The sequence below is a fragment of the Dendropsophus ebraccatus genome, chromosome 4 (genome assembly GCF_027789765.1).
Source record: "Dendropsophus ebraccatus isolate aDenEbr1 chromosome 4, aDenEbr1.pat, whole genome shotgun sequence".
In the NCBI taxonomy this organism is placed as follows: domain Eukaryota; kingdom Metazoa; phylum Chordata; class Amphibia; order Anura; family Hylidae; genus Dendropsophus; species Dendropsophus ebraccatus.
The window spans coordinates 93,152,624-93,170,746 of record NC_091457.1 but is presented as its reverse complement, the minus strand read 5'-3'; the positions used below and the strand labels follow the sequence as shown (position 1 = coordinate 93,170,746).

The following is an 18,123-nucleotide window of genomic DNA, read 5'->3' as shown; positions in this document are numbered from 1 at the left end:
AAAAAAAAAAAAAAAATACTAAGGTGGTTGGGGTGTTCAGACTGTGACCGATTGAGAGAACAAGCCTGCAGAAGCTGCTCACAGCACATTTCTCTCCCAGCTCTGTGTTACATTATGGGAGGAGCCGCATAATGCAAGTGTATGGCACTTGTCTCCTTACAGTGACAGAGCAGGGCGCAGACCGCTCAGTAGCGTGGTCTTCTCTGCTTTTACCTCTAATCAGCCACCATCTGCAAGCTCAGACCCCAACCGATTAAAACTTTTGACATGTCAAAAGTTGTCTTTTCTGCAGCTTTCTGAAAATTCTTTATTTACCAAATTTTCAGTGTAATATAGAAGATAACCGATGGCATGGTAGATAGAGGAATGTATTCCTATGCCTCTCTATTTTAAAGGGAATCTGCCAGCTCCAATTCACGTTCTATGTTGCTAATGCTATTACAGTATAGAGACACATGACACCTTTCTTAAATCTGTCTGTGCTTCTATAATGTAGAAAAATGCTTTTATTCTCTAGTGCAAAGAGTCAAAAAGGCCTGTCAAAAACCCTGAAGCACTAAGGACTGTAATGCCCTCTTGTTTCCCCCCCCCCCCATCCTTATCTCTGCTTGATTGACAGTTACCTGGAAGCTGAGCCCCGCTTCTAGTTCTCACACTAGATCTGGGCCCAAGTCAGATGCACGGCCCAGAAATGAGATTTGGAGGCTGAGCCCTGACTGTTACTCAAACAAAGACAGGAATGGGAGGAGGTGTTGAGCCTTCAGCAATTTGGGGGCTTGTGAAAGGGGCTTTGACTCTTTGCACTAGAGAATAAAAGCATTTTACTGTTATGGAAGCGCAAACTGATATATGAAAGGTGTCTCCTTGTTCGAACATTGTCAGCATTTTTGAATGTGAATTGCAGCCGATTCCCTCAAGGTTTGCTGCCTACTGCCCATTTTTTGTTTACAGCTAGTTTAGAGATGAAAATCCCAATTTATAGTTGATGGAAGCTTATTCTAAAGTATATTATTTACATTTAAAGAAGAAACCCTTTAATGTGATCCAGTGTCCCTGAGATTGTTTTTTTTTTTTTTATTAAAAAAACAAACCCTGCAGATAATGAGCATTTCCCAATGATATACTGTTTGCAGCCTGAATGAGATGTGTAATGCAGTGACTGGTATATTCCTGCAGGTCTCTGAGTGTAAGCAGTGTGTCGTCCGTCTCCAGTGTCTCTTCCTCCAGTAGTTCTGTACGCAGTGCTGACAGTGATGACATGTATGCCGATCTCGCTAGCCCCATCTCCTCTGCTAGCTCTCGATCTCCCACTCCTTCACAGCCGAAAAAGGACAAAGGTAACCCCAGACTATTACTGCTCCATAAATGCATCAGTGCAGCGTGCTACAAGTGGTGTGTCATACCATACAGATTTATATCATGGACACATTACCATTCTATATGCCATATATGTAACTGTGGGCTTGCTTAAAATCTCTTTTCCTGAACCCCCACATGACATTACATGCATGCCTAAGAGCTCAGGGTATTCTGAGAATCTTAACAGCCATGTCACTTAAGTGGAGTGGGTATAAATCAAGGCGGCTTTACTGGGATCTGGAGGATCACTTTAATGAATATTTAGAATGAAAATCATTTTTTTTTTTTTTAATATGTTGTCATACGGGAGCTTGTCCCTGTTTCATACTGCTAGTGGTTCACACAGCATGAATCTTATGGCAGGTTCTGTTTAGAATTTCTGTAGGAAACCTCTTTGTCTAATGTTGTTTCATATGTTTGCAGCCTCTGAAAAAAGCAAAAAAGATGACCAGCGGCTCAAGGAGGAGAAACGGACCCGTGATCCCACCACTGCGCAGCTTCCGAAAGCTGCTCCACCAAAACTGCCAAAACCCATCAGTGGCAGCAAAGCTGCTCCTCCACCCCCAGCTCCACCCCAGCCCCAGAGTGGTTTCAGTGCCCACAAGGAGATAAAGTTAACACTTTTGAGCAAGGTGATGTAATAAGCCTGGCACTATCATTAGTCATCCATTTGCAGAAGCCACTGACATTGCTGCAATTCCTCTGCAGGGTTATGTTTCCTTATATAAATTACATCACTAATTTACCATTAACCAGAGCAGAACTGTAGTCCAGGGATGTTGGCTGCTGGCCAAACAGCATGATATACAGGACGGAAACCCCATTAAATCACTTTACTGGCTGGCAGTAGCTGTACTTTCCTGCTCCTATCCTCATGATAGATGGGAAAGTTTAAGATGCTCCCATTACTTTTGTGACATTTATCTACCAAACTAATTGTGAACAAGTATTTTGAGTGATCACCTGCACTTATCTGCTTTTGGCAAAGATTTGTATACATAGCAAATGTGCTAGCTATGTAGCAAGAAGCACATGTGGCTGGTCAAGTCTTGTATAGTTGTCTCTCATGCACAGCTTAGGTATAGGCAATAATAAAAGTGGTTATTTTTGGCTCTGTTCACATCACTTTTGACTGTCCTGTTAAACCATCCCCTTGATTTATATTTTTTTAAGCAAATCATTTTATAGAGCCATTGGTTTTCAACTGGGTGCCTGTTTGATAAGCTTCCCACAAATTCTTTTATGTATTTTAGCAGGATACACAAACGGGGACTGACATCTTTCTGTGATGTCAGGATTCTGATAGACCCATGTTCTGCAGCTTGACAAGTTTATTTTGCAGGATCTGAGCAGAGACAAAATGACTTCCTGCAGTATTTCTTTTGTCCGCTCAGATCCTTCAAGATAAACAGAATTTCCGATGGAGCACTGCAAATAGAGCCCAAGGAATATGTGAACCTAACCTGGTCTAAGCATTAGCGATTTAACTCATTCTGTCTCTTCATTCTTACAGGGTACTGAGAAGGGAAGCAGGAAGCGGTATGAACCTTCAGACAAGGACAGGCCAGGCTCCCCCCCTACTAAAAAAGCCAATGTGTCCCCTGAGCGAGGTAAGCTCTAAAGCAATATAAAATTGGAGATGCTGTAGAAGTACTTCAGTGACATTCTATATGTGTGCGTATGTATGCGTGTGTGTACATATATATATATATATATATATATATATATATATATATATATATATATATATATATACAATATATATATATATATATATATCTTGAAGTATAATCAGCAGCACAGTCTTAGATAGTGGGTGCCAGTGCACACGTCCTCCAACCACAGGTTTCACACTAATATGTAAAGTAGTCGTCACGGCACTCCCAATGTAGTGTAGCAAAAAAATTTATTTATTCCATAGAAATCAGCACAGCAAAAAATCAAGTGGCAACGTTTCTGTGGCCTCACGCCACCATTTTCAAGCCCAAACAAGTGAACAATCCATTTCCTTAAATACAGGTGTATCATTAAACACATCACATTCATTGGTTCTCACATATGTCAATCACAGGTGTTCATCTCAGTAGATTACCTTGCATGTGTGCATATATGCGGTGCACAAGGCTAGTGAAAAAATACAAATAAAAAAATTCATGCAAATACAAAAGTGCAGTCCTGGCTTTTCAAGCATATCTGTCACTAATACCTACGTGTATTGGCGATTTGTTTAATGGACAATATGACTCTTTATGGACACTATAGGACACTAGTTGTATAATAATGTGCACTGCACTTTTGTATTTGCATGAATTTTTTTATTTGTATTTTTTCACTAGCCTTGTGCACCGCATATATGCACACATGCAAGGTAATCTACTGAGATGAACACCTGTGATTGACATATGTGAGAACCAATGAATGTGATGTGTTTAATGATACACCTGTATTTAAGGAAATGGATTGTTCACTTGTTTGGGCTTGAAAATGGTGGCGTGAGGCCACAGAAACGTTGCCACTTGATTTTTTGCTGTGCTGATTTCTATGGAATAAATACATTTTTTTGCTACACTACATTGGGAGTGCCGTGACGACTACTTTACATATATATATATATATATATATATATATATATATATATATATATATTATATAATCTCACACACACACACAGTAAAGGAAATAATTATTTGATCACTGCCTGATTTTATAAGTTTGCCCACTGGCAGACATGAACCGTCTATATAATTTTAAGGGTAATTTAATTTTAACAGTGAGAGAGAATATAAAAAAACATCCAGAAAATCACATTGTACAAATTATATAAATTTAATTGCATTTTGCAGAAAGAAACAAGAATTTGGTACCTCTGGCAAACAAGACTTAATACTTGGTGGTAAAACACTTGTTGGCAAGCATAGCTGTCAGGTGTCAGGTGTTTTTTGTAGTTGATGTTGGGGTTTGCGCACGTTTCTGGAGGAATTTTGGTCCACTTGTCTTTGCAGATCATCTCTAAATCAGAGAATCTCTAAAGATTTTTAGGTTGTCGCTTGGCAACTTGGAGCTTCAGCTCCCCCCATAATTTTTCTATGGGATTAAGGTCTGGAGACTGGCTAGGACACTCCATGACCTTAATGTGTTTCTTTTTGAGCCACTCCTTTGTTGCCTTGGCTGTATGTTTTGGGTCATTGTCATGCTAGAAGACCCATTTTTATTGTCCTGGCGGAGAGAAGAAGGTTGTCACTCAGTGTTTTAAAGTACATGGCTCCATCCATTATCCCATTGATTTGGTGAAGTAGTCCTGTGCCCCCAGCAGAGAAACATCCCTAAAACATAATGTTTCCACCTCCATGCTTGATAGTGGGGTTGGTGTTCTTTGGGTTGTAGGCAGTACTTCTCTTCCTCCCAAACATGGCGAGTTGAGTTACTTCAAAAGAGCTTAATTTTTGTCTCATCTGACCCCACAGCACCTTCTCCCATTCACTCCTAGAATCATACAGGTGTTCATTGGCAAACTTCAGACGGGCCTGCATATGTGCCCTCTTGAACAGTGGCACTTTGTGGGCATTACCGGATTTTAATGCATTATGGCCTAATGTGTTACCAATGTATTTCTTGGTGAAAGTGGTCGCAGCTGCCTTGAGATCATTAAAGTCCTGTCTGAACATTGCACAGGTGCCTTAACGATCCAGACCATGTGCCGGGCTAACACAGCTGAGGAATAGGAGACAATCTGCCTGAAACATTCCTAATGATGAGGAGGGCAGGGAGGAGAGACAGAGAGGGTGTGCCATCCTAATGCATAGACAATCTAGGCCACGGCCGTTGGGCACGGGGCTGCAAGTTTAAAAGTTGTTTTTTAGGACAATAACTGCATCATCTGCCGAACGGACCGCAGGACAGATCTTGGATTAAAAGCAGCTATCCAAAGGTACAAGTGGTTTAGGGTGGGCAGATTGTGGGTACAGAGTCGCTTTAACAAGCTCTTTTCATCTTGCCCATGTTGCAGAGGTAAAGGTGCCTATACACAGAGATTTATCTGACAGATTTTTGAAGCCAAAACCAGAAAGAGACTATAAACAGAGAACAGGTCATAAAAGAAAGACTAAGATTTCTCCTCTTTTCAAATCCATTCCTGGCTATGGCTTCAAAAATCTGTCAGATAAATCTCTCATTATGGTCTATAATCACTTAGTGTAATAAAAGACAACTATCAGCCGACATGCACGATGACCGCTGACTGCTGTCTTTCAATGTCTCTCAACATGTTGAAAGACAAACGACCATGATAGCAACAATTTGGTGCCATCACTACGTGTTAATAGGAGCGGTGGCAGCAGACCGCTAATGATAGAAACATAGAAGTTTGTCGGCAGAAAAAGACTACTGGGTCCATCTAGTCTGCCCTTTTAGTATTTTCTTTCTTATTATCTTAGGATAGATATATGTCTATCCCAGGTGTGTTTAAATTCTGTTATTGTAGATTTACCAACCACCTCTGCTGGAAGTTTGTTCCAGGTATCTACTACTTTTTCAGTAAAATAATATTTTCTCACATTGCTTCTGATCTTTCCCCCAACTAACCTCTCATTGTGTCCTCTTGTTCTTGAGCTCAGTTTTTTACTAAAAACACTTCCCTCCTGAACCTTATTTAGTCCTTTAACATACTTAAAGGTTTCAATCATGTCCCCCCTTTCCCTTTTCTCCAGACTATACAGATTCAAATCCTTAAGTCTTTCCTGATATGGTTTATGCCGCACACCCTCCAGCATTTTTGTAGCCCGTCTTTGGACTCGTTCAATTTTATCAATGTCCTTTTTTAGATGAGGTCTCCAGAACTGGACACAGTATTCCAGATGTGGCCTCACCAGAGCTCTATACAGCGGGATCTCAATCTCTCTTCTTACTGGTTATACCTCTAGCTATACACCCCAGCATACGATTTGATTTCCCCACCGCCTGGTTGCACTGGTGACTCATTTTAAGGCTGTCTGATATCACTACCCCTAAATCCTTCTCTTCTGAAGTCTTTTCCAACACAGTACTGCCGATGTGATACTCTGATAGAGGATTCCTCCTCCCCAAGTGCATTATTTTACATTTGGAAACGTTAAACTTCAATTTCCACTGTTTGGACCACTTATCTAGCAAAGCTAAATCGTTTTCCATATTACTGACACCTCCAGGAATATCAACCCTATTGCACACTTTTGTGTCGTCAGCAAACAGACAAACTTTACCTACCAAACCTTCTCCTATGTCACTTACAAACATATTAAAAAGAATAGGACCCAGAACAGACCCTTGTGGCACACCACTTGTAACCAGTCTCTGCTCGGAATATACACCATTAACAACAACCCTCTGATATCTATCCTTCAGCCAACCACAAATCCACTGAACTATCCAGGGATTAAGTCCAATCTTCTTCAACTTCTCTATCAGCTCTTTATGGGGAACTCTATCAAAAGCTTTCTTGAAGTCCAGATAGACAATATCCACAGCACCACCTTCATCCAGTACTTTTGTGGCATAATCAAAGAAATCAATGAGATTAGTCTGACGTGATCGGCCCTCAGTAAAGCCATGCTGGTTTGGATCCATCAAATTGTTGATTCTTAGGTGATCTATTATCTTCTTTTTTAGAAGAGTTTCCATCATTTTCACTACTACAGATGTCAGGCTCACTGGCCTGTAGTTACTGGGCTCTTCTCTATTTCCCTTCTTGTGGATTGGTATAACATTGACCGTTCTCCAATCAATGGGGACATCTCCTGTTAGCAGGGATTGGTTATACAGATCTGTCAGGGGGGCAGCAATCACAGATCTGAGTTCTTTAAGAACCCTGGGATGGATCCCATCTGGACCCATCGCCTTATTCAGCTTTAAACTGGCAAGTTCCTCTGCAACTTCAGCCTCTGAAAATACTGGCGCTAAACCCATATGGCTGGAGGCAATGCTGTGTCCAACCATCCTGTGATTGTGAAGGCCGCCTTCTGAAAACACTGAGCAGAAGTAACTATTCAAATAGTCAGCAACCGCCTTATCTCCATCAATAAATGTATTCTCCCCATTACTTATTTTAGTAATGCTGCAGCCATTCTTCTTCTTCTTCTTCCTGTCACTTATATATCTGAAGAAGGTTTTATCCCCCTCCTTAACAGATTTTGCCATTTCTTCTTCTTTTGAGGCTTTAGCAGCATTTATAATCTGCTTTGCCTCCTTCTGTATAATTTTATATGTCTCTTTGTCAGCTTCATTCCCAGTCTCCTTATACTTCCAATACGCTGCCTTTTTTCCTTTTACAATGGCCTTAACCTCTCTAGTAAACCATAATGGATTCTTCTTCCTTTTACTTTTTGCTAACTTCTCGTACATATAGTCTAGTTGCCTTTAATATGGCATTTTTTTATTCTGCCCACTAAGTGCTCGCTCCCGATGTTTTATCCCACCCTCTTAATTCTTTATCTAAATACTCCCCCATTTTATTAAAATCTGTCTTCCTAAAATCCAATACTCTTGTTGTAGTATAGGATTGCACGCAGTCAGTTTGTACGTCAAACCATAGACACTGGTGGTCACTGGAACCTAGATTTTCTTCCACTCTATCTTCAGACACCCGATCCCCATTAGTAAATACTAAATCTAGAATGTTCTCTCCTCTGGTTGGTGACTTCACTAGCTGTTTTAGAGATGCCCCTGTAAGGGTCTCCATTACATTCTTGCTTTTACATGTAAATGCAGAAGGGATATTCCAATCCACATCCGGCATGTTGAAGTCACCCATAACTACAATGTCCCCCTTTAATGACATTTTAGTAATTTCATCCATCAGCATATTATCATAGTCCTCACTTTGCCCCGGAGGCCTATAGATAACACCTATCCTAATAACAGATCCTTTTTTGGACTGCATACAAACCCAGAGAGTCTCCAGCTCTTTATATGTATTTTGGATGACTGTCGATTTAAGACTATCCCTGACATAAATGGCTGCCCCGCCTCCCCTTCTCTCTGCTCTGTCTTTCCTGTACAAAATATATCCCGGTATAACTATGTCCCAATCATTAGACTCTTTGAACCAGGTCTCTGTTACAGCAACAAGGTCCAAATCATCTCTAGACATAATGGCTGTCAGCTCACAGATCTTGTTTCCTAAGCTGCGAGCATTCGTACACATTGCCCGAAGATTACTAAGCTTCATAATACCTTTATTCCAAACTTCATCTACCGCACCAACAGCATCTTCCTTACCAACAATAACCGCACCAACCATTGAATCTACAGCACCAATAACCACACTAACCATTGCATCAACATCACCAACAACTGCATCAACAGCACCAACCACTGTGTCTACAGCACCAACCACTGCACTTTCACCAATCCAGATACACTTATTTGTCTTTACTGGTCGGGGACAGAAATCCTCCTCCTCTATTATACTTCTGTCCCCTTCATCTAGTTTAATTTCTGTCCAAAAACAATCTGAATTCATCACCAAGTACCTGTGTACCTATGTGTGATGGGTGCAAACCATCCCTCTTGAACATCTCCTTTTTGCACCACTTGCAAAAGCTATGACTAACAAACCCAAAACCTTCTGCCTTACACCACTGCCTTAACCATGCATTAAACTCTGAGATACGACATGCCTTGTTGTTCTGATTACAGACCGGCAAAACCTCTGAAAATGTCATAGAATCCGTTATCTTGCCCAGCTCCAGACTAAAAGTTTGAAATTCCTTTTTAACCAAATCCACATCTCCTTGGGACAAGTCATTGGTTCCAAGATGAACCACCAGAGCAACCTTGCTATCTATACTAGCAGCCTTCACAATGTTCACAATCCGTCTCCTATCCCTCCTGACAGTAGCACCTGGGAGACATCTCACCTCTCTAATCACATCCTCCTCCTGTCCTACCACAACACCTCTAACAATCGAGTCACTAATTAGAAGATGCCTTCTCTTCTTACTAACCTTTACTTCTGCCCTCTGGTCCATCCAAAACAACATCCCTATTGGGAATAACCTGAGCAGCCATGTCTCCAACAGCAACAGCATCTCTATCTATATCAGCAAGAACACTAAAACTATTCTGCACAGAGAGGCCAAACGTGCTATGCTTCTGCTCTACAGCTCGCAGCCTACCTGAACCAGCACCCCAAATCCCAAAGGGTTCTACGGAAAACTACAGCCAAACAAGAATTACACTGCACCAAACCAGACATCATTTAAGAACAATGATCACACGGGCAGCTCTCCACGACCCCTCTGCTATTACCTGCTCGGCATTGGTGTGTGTAATAGCAACGGCAGTGGGAGGGGGAACGAGCAGCAGCTTGCTTGCTGTGAAGATCGGGCCGTGTTTTGGGTCTGACCTACTAATTGAGTCTGTGGACAGGAATCCTTTATACAGGCGACAATTTAAGGCTGTGTTTACACACCCAGATAATTGACTAATTATAATGACTAATTTTATCCTTTACAACCTGTTCTCTGTTTATCTGTTTATAGTCTGTTCCTGGTTTTGGCTTCTGGATAAAGCTCTAAGGTTGTCTGGAAAACATGGATACAGCCAATGACTATATCCATGTTTTCCACATAGCCTTAGGGCTTTATCCAACATTCAGCAGAAGTTCCCAGAACGTCATTCTTTCCCTGCTTCCCCCCGCTATCCGTAGCAGCGATCGGGCAGCAGGAGGAGGCTGTGTCACACAGCCTCCTCCTGCTGCCTCTGCCCCCCCCTCCCCCCCCCCAGAACTGAAATAGTCCCTAATAAAATCAGATTTTTAAATTTTCATGAAAATTTGTAAAATCGCTGCAAAATTTCAAAGCCTTCTAACATCCTAAAAAGTAAAAGGACGTTCACCAAATGACATCACCATAAAGTAGACATGTTGTAGATGTTGCATTAAAGGGGTTAAACAACAATTTATTTAAGGCAGTTCAGTTGTTTATAGACATCAGAAGAAAGATATATCTTATTTTCCAACATTTCAGTCTTATTTGACATTTGTCAAGGAGTCTGTAGAATAATATGCCATGAATGCCTACCTGTGTCTATAGACTCCTACCACATGCTGTACCTCCTGGCCAGCAATTCTGTTTTAAACTCTGCTACACAGGTAGACTTTCCTATACATGGTATATCACTAGACAAATCCCTTGACAAATGTCAAATAAGATTGAAATGGTAGGAAACAAGAAAAATACTCCTAATGTGTGTGAACTACTGAATTTCCTTAAAGGAGAAGTCCGGCGAAAATTTTTATTAAAGTATTGAGTTGCCCCCCAAAAGTTATACAAATCACCTATATACACTTATTACGGGAAAGTGCTTTTTTTCCCTGCACTTCCTACTGCATCAAGGCTTCACTTCCTGGATAAAATGGTGATGTCACCACCCGACTCCCAGAGCTGTGCGGGCTGTGGCTGCTGGCAGAGGGACACTGAGGGACACAGGGCACTGGAGGGACACTGAGCATCCCCCTGCCATCATCCTCTCCAGCAGCCACAGCCTGGGAGTCTGGTCGTGACATCACCATTTTATCCAGGAAGTGAAGCCTTGATGCAGTAGTAAGTGCAGGGAAAAAAACACTTTATAAGCATTCCCCGTAATAAGTGTATATTGGTGATTTGTATAACTTTTGGGGGCAATACAATACTTTAATAAAATTTTTTCGCCGGACTTCTCCTTTAAATAGATTTAAAGGACTGCGCATGCATTTTTTTTTTTGTTTAAGTACTAGCTGCAGTGGACTGGACAATAACAACCCTTTTCCACAAAGCACTACACCTACAACGGAGTGTAATCTAAGTCTTGATTAGCAGATGTATATAATGTCATGTAGAGAAGGGGGCTGCAGGTACAAATTTCTGTTTTATTAGGGTGCTCAAAAATCTGTTGCCTGCCCTGACTGGAGAGGAGTGAAGCTACTCTGTACTCTGTCGTATTGGTCTAGACAGGAGCATTCATATTACTGCATTCCTCAGGAGGGGAGGTCAGGTTGATGCTGTTTTTCTGCTTTGTGATATTTGTGCTGTTTACACAGTAAGGTTCCTCTGTTACCTGTCAGGAAAGGTTCACCTACTATTTCTAGAATACAAAGTATTTTTAGAAATTGGATGTTTACTATTACTGTCAAATTTATTTTCCATCTGCCCAAAAATAAAATGAACTGTAATAGCTGTGACTTATAACAAGCAAGTAGTAGCAGCCGCCTCGCCTGGGTAGTGCACAACAAAGGAACCTTTGAATTCTGAGAGCACGATAGTAGAAAAACTTTTTTAAGTCAGCACTTTTCTGGTAAAAAATTCTGTTTATTTCCAATCTTGTTAATATCTCATAACAAAAGTCCATAAAATGTAATTTTCTTCTTTGATGCAGCACGAGATCGCAAGCAAGTTGGAAAACCACCTTCACCAAAAGCCGATCGACAGCGTGTACCCAATCCTAAGCCTTCCCCTACTCAGACAGACAGGTATGTGAAGGGTTAAAGGAAGCAGAATTGGCTTCTTCCCATCTGTCCACAGGTTAAAGGGGAACTCCAGGTAGAGGTTAAAAAAATGAAACTTCTGCAGAAGCATAAAGCATTAATTACCTACTTATCTACTCCAGTTTTGAAACTACCAAAAATCCATTTGCTTGGGGGGGGGGGGGGGGGGTTTGTTCTGTTTTGTGTTTCTGCACTTCCTGGTTTATCAGTTGTACACAGTACTACAGGTTCCGGAGTGCTTTCCCTCAGCTGTTCATCACAGTCCTCCACCCTGCCTATTCCCTGCCCAACGCTGTTGCAGAACATCTAGGCTGTGTTTACACATTGCAGTTACATTGTGTTACTGAATTATTTGCAGTAACTTATGATTTCATTGTGGTCCCAACCACACAGCACGCTCTATTCTCTACCTGTAACACCACACAGCACGCTCTATTCTCTACCTGTAACAGCACACTATATTCTCTACCTGTAACGCTGATATTGGAATAAAGTAAAGAACTTTTTGGATTTTTTTTTCTTTTCATTTCCACGCACATATTATGATCAAGCATCTGTTATCTTTGAAGTTGAGCCACACAATAAAGCTCTGATCCTTTCTGCCGTTTAGCATAATTTACTTGTGTTACTGCATCATTTTTGTGAATACGCTGCAGTACTGCAATGACACTCCAACATGTCAACAGCTACCAGTGTGGCAGAACCGTACAGATACGGTAATACATTATATAGACACATATATTTAACTTTTAATGTACTTTTAATAGAAAACAAGTTTTTCTTATCCGGAGTTCCCCTTTAAGTTTATTATTGCAGCTCAACCCAATTCTCTTCGCAGAAGCTCAGCTTTAATACTAAGACCATGGACAGGTACAGCATTGTTTCTGAAACAAAGCTTTTTTTTTTTTTTTTTTTTTTTTTTTTTTAACCTTGATAAACCCAAGTAAATGCAATATCACATTTTTAAAAGCTATTAATATAGAAAAAATGGACTGATGAGGTAAGGCCATTTTTAGAAAATGTTTCCATTTCATTGGAAAGCCGTGATTTTTAGTGTACAAGAGACCCCAGTTATCTCATAGTGTACAAGAGACCCCAGTTATCTCATATGAAATAATAAGCATGTCCTCCACCCTGTTATTAAACAGTTTATACATTAAACGCTGAATGTTATACAGAATGTTCACTGTTAACAGTGTGAAATATTTTGAATGTAACATGCAGCCTCTGCTTACTAGCTACTCCTGTACTGTGGTTTAGAATTATGTTATAGCAAAGGTTCACTCTGAAAGTATAGATAATATCTTAAAGGGAACCAATCACTGGAAACAAGCATATAGAGCTTTTGAAATGTGCTGTTAGAGCACACAGCACACTTGCCACACGTGTTTCCATAGCCTCCGTGCCTTCCCCGTGTAAGCCGCAAAGTAACTTTATAAAACTGGTGCCCTGTATGCTAATTACCTGAGGTAGTCACCTGGGCGGTGTTCGGCTAGCAGGTAGTCACGGTCCCCTGGACGTTCTTCCGCTGTAATCACACCCCTCTGGGCGTGATTCAAATGGCTGAGTAGCTGTGACATTCTGATGCCGGACGCCGCCGCACATGCGCAGTGCAGCCGCTTCCACATGCGCCTGTGCAGAATAGCCTCAAATAGCCTGTTAGCCGGAGTTCGAGGCTATTCTGCACAGGCGCAGTGCAACCGGAATGGAAGCGGCTGCGCATATGCGGCGGCGTCCAGCATCAGTACGTAAGCGCGCCGACGTTGGGCAAGGCGCGCTCCCGAGTGACGCCACAGCCACTCTGCCATTTGAATCACGCCCAGAGGGGCGTGATTACAGCGGAAGAACGCCCAGGGGACCGTGACTACCTACCAATATAAAGTTATTATGGATTCTGCACAGTTTTGCTGTTATCCAGATGCGTTCACCGCCACAGATTGTATAGAATCATCACATCTCAGTCCAACCCGACACGCTCCCTGCTCCTGGCCCCGACCCTCCGTGACGGCATCACGTGTTCCTCCAGCCCCCCCCCCCCCGAACCCCCCCCCCCCCCCCCCCCCCCCCCGGAGCTCACCCGATGGCCGCTGCTGTGAATGCAGCTCCCCCCAGTACAGGCCAGGGCCACCCTCCATCGAAACCCCCCCTCCCCCATGACAGCTCTTCTGGGGCAGAACTAGAGCTCCCACCATGCTCAGCATCCGTGCATGCTGGGAGTTATAGTTGTGCACGAGCTGGGGTGCAGATATGCCAGCAGCACTGCAGGCTCCCTTCCTTCGCCAGCCCCGCATTCCGCCCGATGCCCGCAGCCCCCAACTCGGACGGCTAAACACCCCCCCCCCCCATTTTGGACGGCAACTCGCATCTCGAACAGTACCCCCTGCCCCGCATCTGGGACGGTAACCAACTCTCCCCCCCACCCCCGCATCTCTGAAAGCCACCCCCCCCCCCCCCGCATCTCGGACAGCACCGCGCACCGCAGACTGCACACCTCTCTATCTCAGAGAGCTCCCAGCATGCTCAGCCCCCGTTCATGCTGGGCGTTATAGTTGTGCAGGAGTCGGGGTGCAGATATGCCAGCTGCACTGCAGGCTCCCTTCCTTCGCCCGCTTCGCATCCCGCCCGATGGCCACAACTCCCCGCATCTCGGACGGCAAACAAACCCCCACCCACCCCCCGCGTATCTCGGACATCAAACCCCTCCCCCGCACCTCGGACGGCACCCCATCCGCATCTCAGACAGCACCCCCACCCGCCCTGCAACTCGTACGGCATCCCCCCCCCCCCCCATCTCGAATGGCATCCCCCCCCATCTCGAATGGCATCCCCCCCCCCCCTTGCCCCCTTATCCCAGACAGCGCCCCTTGCGACTGACAAGCGGCAAGACCCCCGCGAATCACATGCTCACTCACAGCAATCAACTCTGCTATGCAACTCATTCACCTCTGCTACATCACTCATTCACCTCTGCTACATCACTCATTCACCTCTGCTACATCACTCATTCACCTCTGCTACGCCACTCATTCACCTCTGCTACGCCACTCATTCACCTCTGCTACGCCACTCATTCACCTCTGCTACGCCACTCATTCACCTCTGCCACACAACTCATTCACCTTTGCTACATCACTCATTCACCTTTGCTACATCACTCATTCACCTCTGCTACGCCACTCATTTACCTCTGCTACATCACTCATTTACCTCTGCTACATCACTCATTCACCTCTGCTACATCACTCATTCACCTCTGCTACATCACTCATTCACCTCTGCTACATCACTCATTCACCTCTGCTACATCACTCATTCACCTCTGCTACACAAGTCATTCACCTCTGCTACACAAGTCATTCAACTATGCTATATCTTGTGGATATCAGCTCTGCTACATCATGGACCAATCAGGCATAAGCATTGCATAATGGGAGATGTAGTTTTCTGGCCAGCGCCATGTTGGATATAGATCGGCTTTTCAAAAAACTCATAACTATGAAACGGCAGCAGCTAGAAAGATGGGAGACGGCTCAAAATTCTCAGGGGGACTTGGTGAGTATGATCAGCTAGGTTTGGGAGCATTTTATTTTTTAAGCTCTTGGGGGGAATACCCCTTTAATGGGACGTCCTTCCTCGTAGAGAAAAAAACAACAACCTGGCAATAGGTGCATGCTGCCACCATGAGATACGGGTAGGGTCCCATCTGGGATCTTACCAATGATTTGAAACCCTGCTGCCAGTTTTTTTTTTGTTTTTTTTTTTATAACTAGCTCTGTACTCCTTTTTCAACTTGATATTGTCTCAGCAGCATTCAATCTCCACCTCTGACCAGCCTCTACAGCATACTTGACCATTTCTCTTTGATACCCATATATATATATTTAATGGGACATTTAGGAATGAGGTGTGTTTAAAGCTGCCTAAGGGTCCCTTCACACACACAGATTATCTGACAGATATCTGACTGATTTTTGCAGCCAAAGCCAGGAACGGACTATAAACAGGAAACCGGTCATAAAGGAAAGACTGAGATTTCTCTTTTTTTCTAATCCATTTCTGGTTTTGGCTGCAAAAATCTGTCAGATAATCTGTGTGTGTAAACGGACCCTTATGCTGAACAATGCCACAGACAAAGGATTAGACAGGGAATAAATACAGCAGGTGCTAAAGATTTACTGACTGCAGGTCAGGATCAGCAAGCCTCTCCTCCTCTAGAGAGTTCCTGTCTCGGCCAGAGATGTCAGCAGAGAGCACCATGTAAGACTGAAAATAAAACATGACATATAGGAGCTAATAAGTATGGGAAGACTTAAGATTTTTAATAGAAGTAAATTACAAATCTATGTAACTTTCTGACACCAGTTGATTTGAAAGAAAAAGATTTTTGCTGGACAACCACTTTAATATATAAAACCTGAGCTATGATTGGTTGCTGAGGGAAAAGCCAGACAGAGGATTTTCTAGACTGAATACAATTTCTAAGCTGGTATTGATCTTTACAGTTTTTTGGCCTTTGGGTGTGAACAACAGAAAATTATATTTTGTAAAATTGCTAATGATGCAGCTCTGAATTGTGGACCATTATGGTGACCTGGAGATAATGCTGGGAAGGGGTGGGGCGTGAAAAAAATATTTTTATTAGACTTTCTAATCGTAATTTGCCTTTATTCTCCTTCAGGAAACGTCCAGCTTCTCCTCCACTGAAGAGTTCAAGCAAAGTCACCAGCATCCCAGGGAAAGCTCCAGAGGCAGCCCCCTCTGCCTCTGCCACCAAAACCAGCAAAGCGAGCACCTTATCCCGCAGAGAAGAACTCCTCAAACAGCTCAAAGCAGTGGAAGACGCTATTGCTCGGAAAAGAGCCAAAATACCTGGCAAAGTATAGCAGCAGAGCTGCATGCCACCAAGAGTTTCTACAGAGACTTTTTTTTTTTTTTTTTAACTTGTGCGATACAAGCATCAGCGTGGTCACGGTTTGGAGGCACAAGGAATTCTGCTGTAGAGAAATGAATGATTATATGTGGAGGAGAGGCTGAGCGGCAGATGCAGTATGACCAATGACCTGATGTGTTGTCGCTCTTCCTGAGGATTCATTTAGGGTTTGTTTTTATTTTATTTTCTGGGCTATTTTTGTTTTTGGTCATCCATCCCGAACTACTTTAAGTCTTTTCAGACGCTGGCTACTTATCTGTCTGATTCCCACTAAGATGACACAGTCTGCAGTCTCTATCGTCTGTTGCCTCAACCCCCTCCCCCATTTATTTGATCTTTGCCAAGAATTTAGACGTTTTTATTTGTATGAATTTGCCCATTTTACTCGGTAAAGATGAGAGGGACAGCAGCGTGTGGTGCAGCGTAAAAGATCATGCAGCGCTCTTTGCTTGGAATTGTCTACCTGTTCATATTTTGCAGCAGGGGAGGGGGTTGGAACAGGTGATTTATCCCTGAAATAAAGTATTTTGATAAAACATTCTTGCTGTTACTTTCTGTCCATTTTATTTTGCCAAATTAATATGTATGAAAAATGTAATTTTCAAATTACTCTATTGATATCCCAAGGCTTTAGAAAAACAAACTAAGAAATTGCTTAACCCCTTAGTGACCGCCGATACGGCTTTTTACTGCGGTCACTAATGGGCTCTATTTTGCTGCCGTCAGCTTTTTACGGCGATGGAGCTGCGATGCCGGTAGGGCCCCCACCCCATCCCCCCAGCTACTGGAGGTAGCTGAGGGGTTGGGGCAGTGTGTGGGGTCAGTCCTGGCCACCCCCCGTACCGGCGATCGCCGTTATAAACGTTATAACGGCAGCCGCCGGTATCGGGTGTTACCGGCGCTGCTGCAGTCATTCATCTCCTCTCACTGTGAATCCACGGTGAGAGGAGATGAGAGTAGTTGTCCCCCCCCCCCCCCCCCCCCGGATTAACTCCCTAGTGCCCAGTCACTAACCCTCCCCTCCCCCGGCGGCCATCACTGTCTGTCCACAGTGATGGAGAAGTTGTTGCTGCAGAAAAGCAGAGAGCATGGGGCAACGATCGTACAAGCGATCAGCAGTATATACTTTATACCGCTGATCGCTTGTTTTCGCTGCTGGCCGGCGTTTTAGAGTCACTTTTTATCCCCTGTCACCATATATCAATGGTGACAGGGGATAAAAAGTGCTCTGTGGTCCCCCAAGTGCCCCCAGCCCCTCACCCCCCCCTCCCCTGAAGAAGATCTGCTCACCAGATCATCTCTCTTCGCTGTCCAGGCTCCTTCTGCAGTGCGCATG

General features: G+C 43.4%; 1 protein-coding gene across 1 annotated transcript in view; it reads left to right on the top strand.

The window, feature by feature from the left end:
• Positions 1 to 17,327, top strand: part of ZC3H18 (zinc finger CCCH-type containing 18) — a 97,326-nt gene extending 79,999 nt beyond the window's left edge. The window contains exons 15-19 of the mRNA XM_069966285.1: positions 1,177 to 1,337; positions 1,783 to 1,991; positions 2,873 to 2,969; positions 11,749 to 11,842; positions 16,536 to 17,327. Of these exons, the coding sequence (XP_069822386.1) occupies positions 1,177 to 1,337; positions 1,783 to 1,991; positions 2,873 to 2,969; positions 11,749 to 11,842; positions 16,536 to 16,740 (766 nt within the window). The 3' untranslated portion in view covers positions 16,741 to 17,327. The remainder of the gene's footprint in view (positions 1 to 1,176; positions 1,338 to 1,782; positions 1,992 to 2,872; positions 2,970 to 11,748; positions 11,843 to 16,535) is intronic.
• Positions 17,328 to 18,123: the final 796 nt, after the last annotated feature.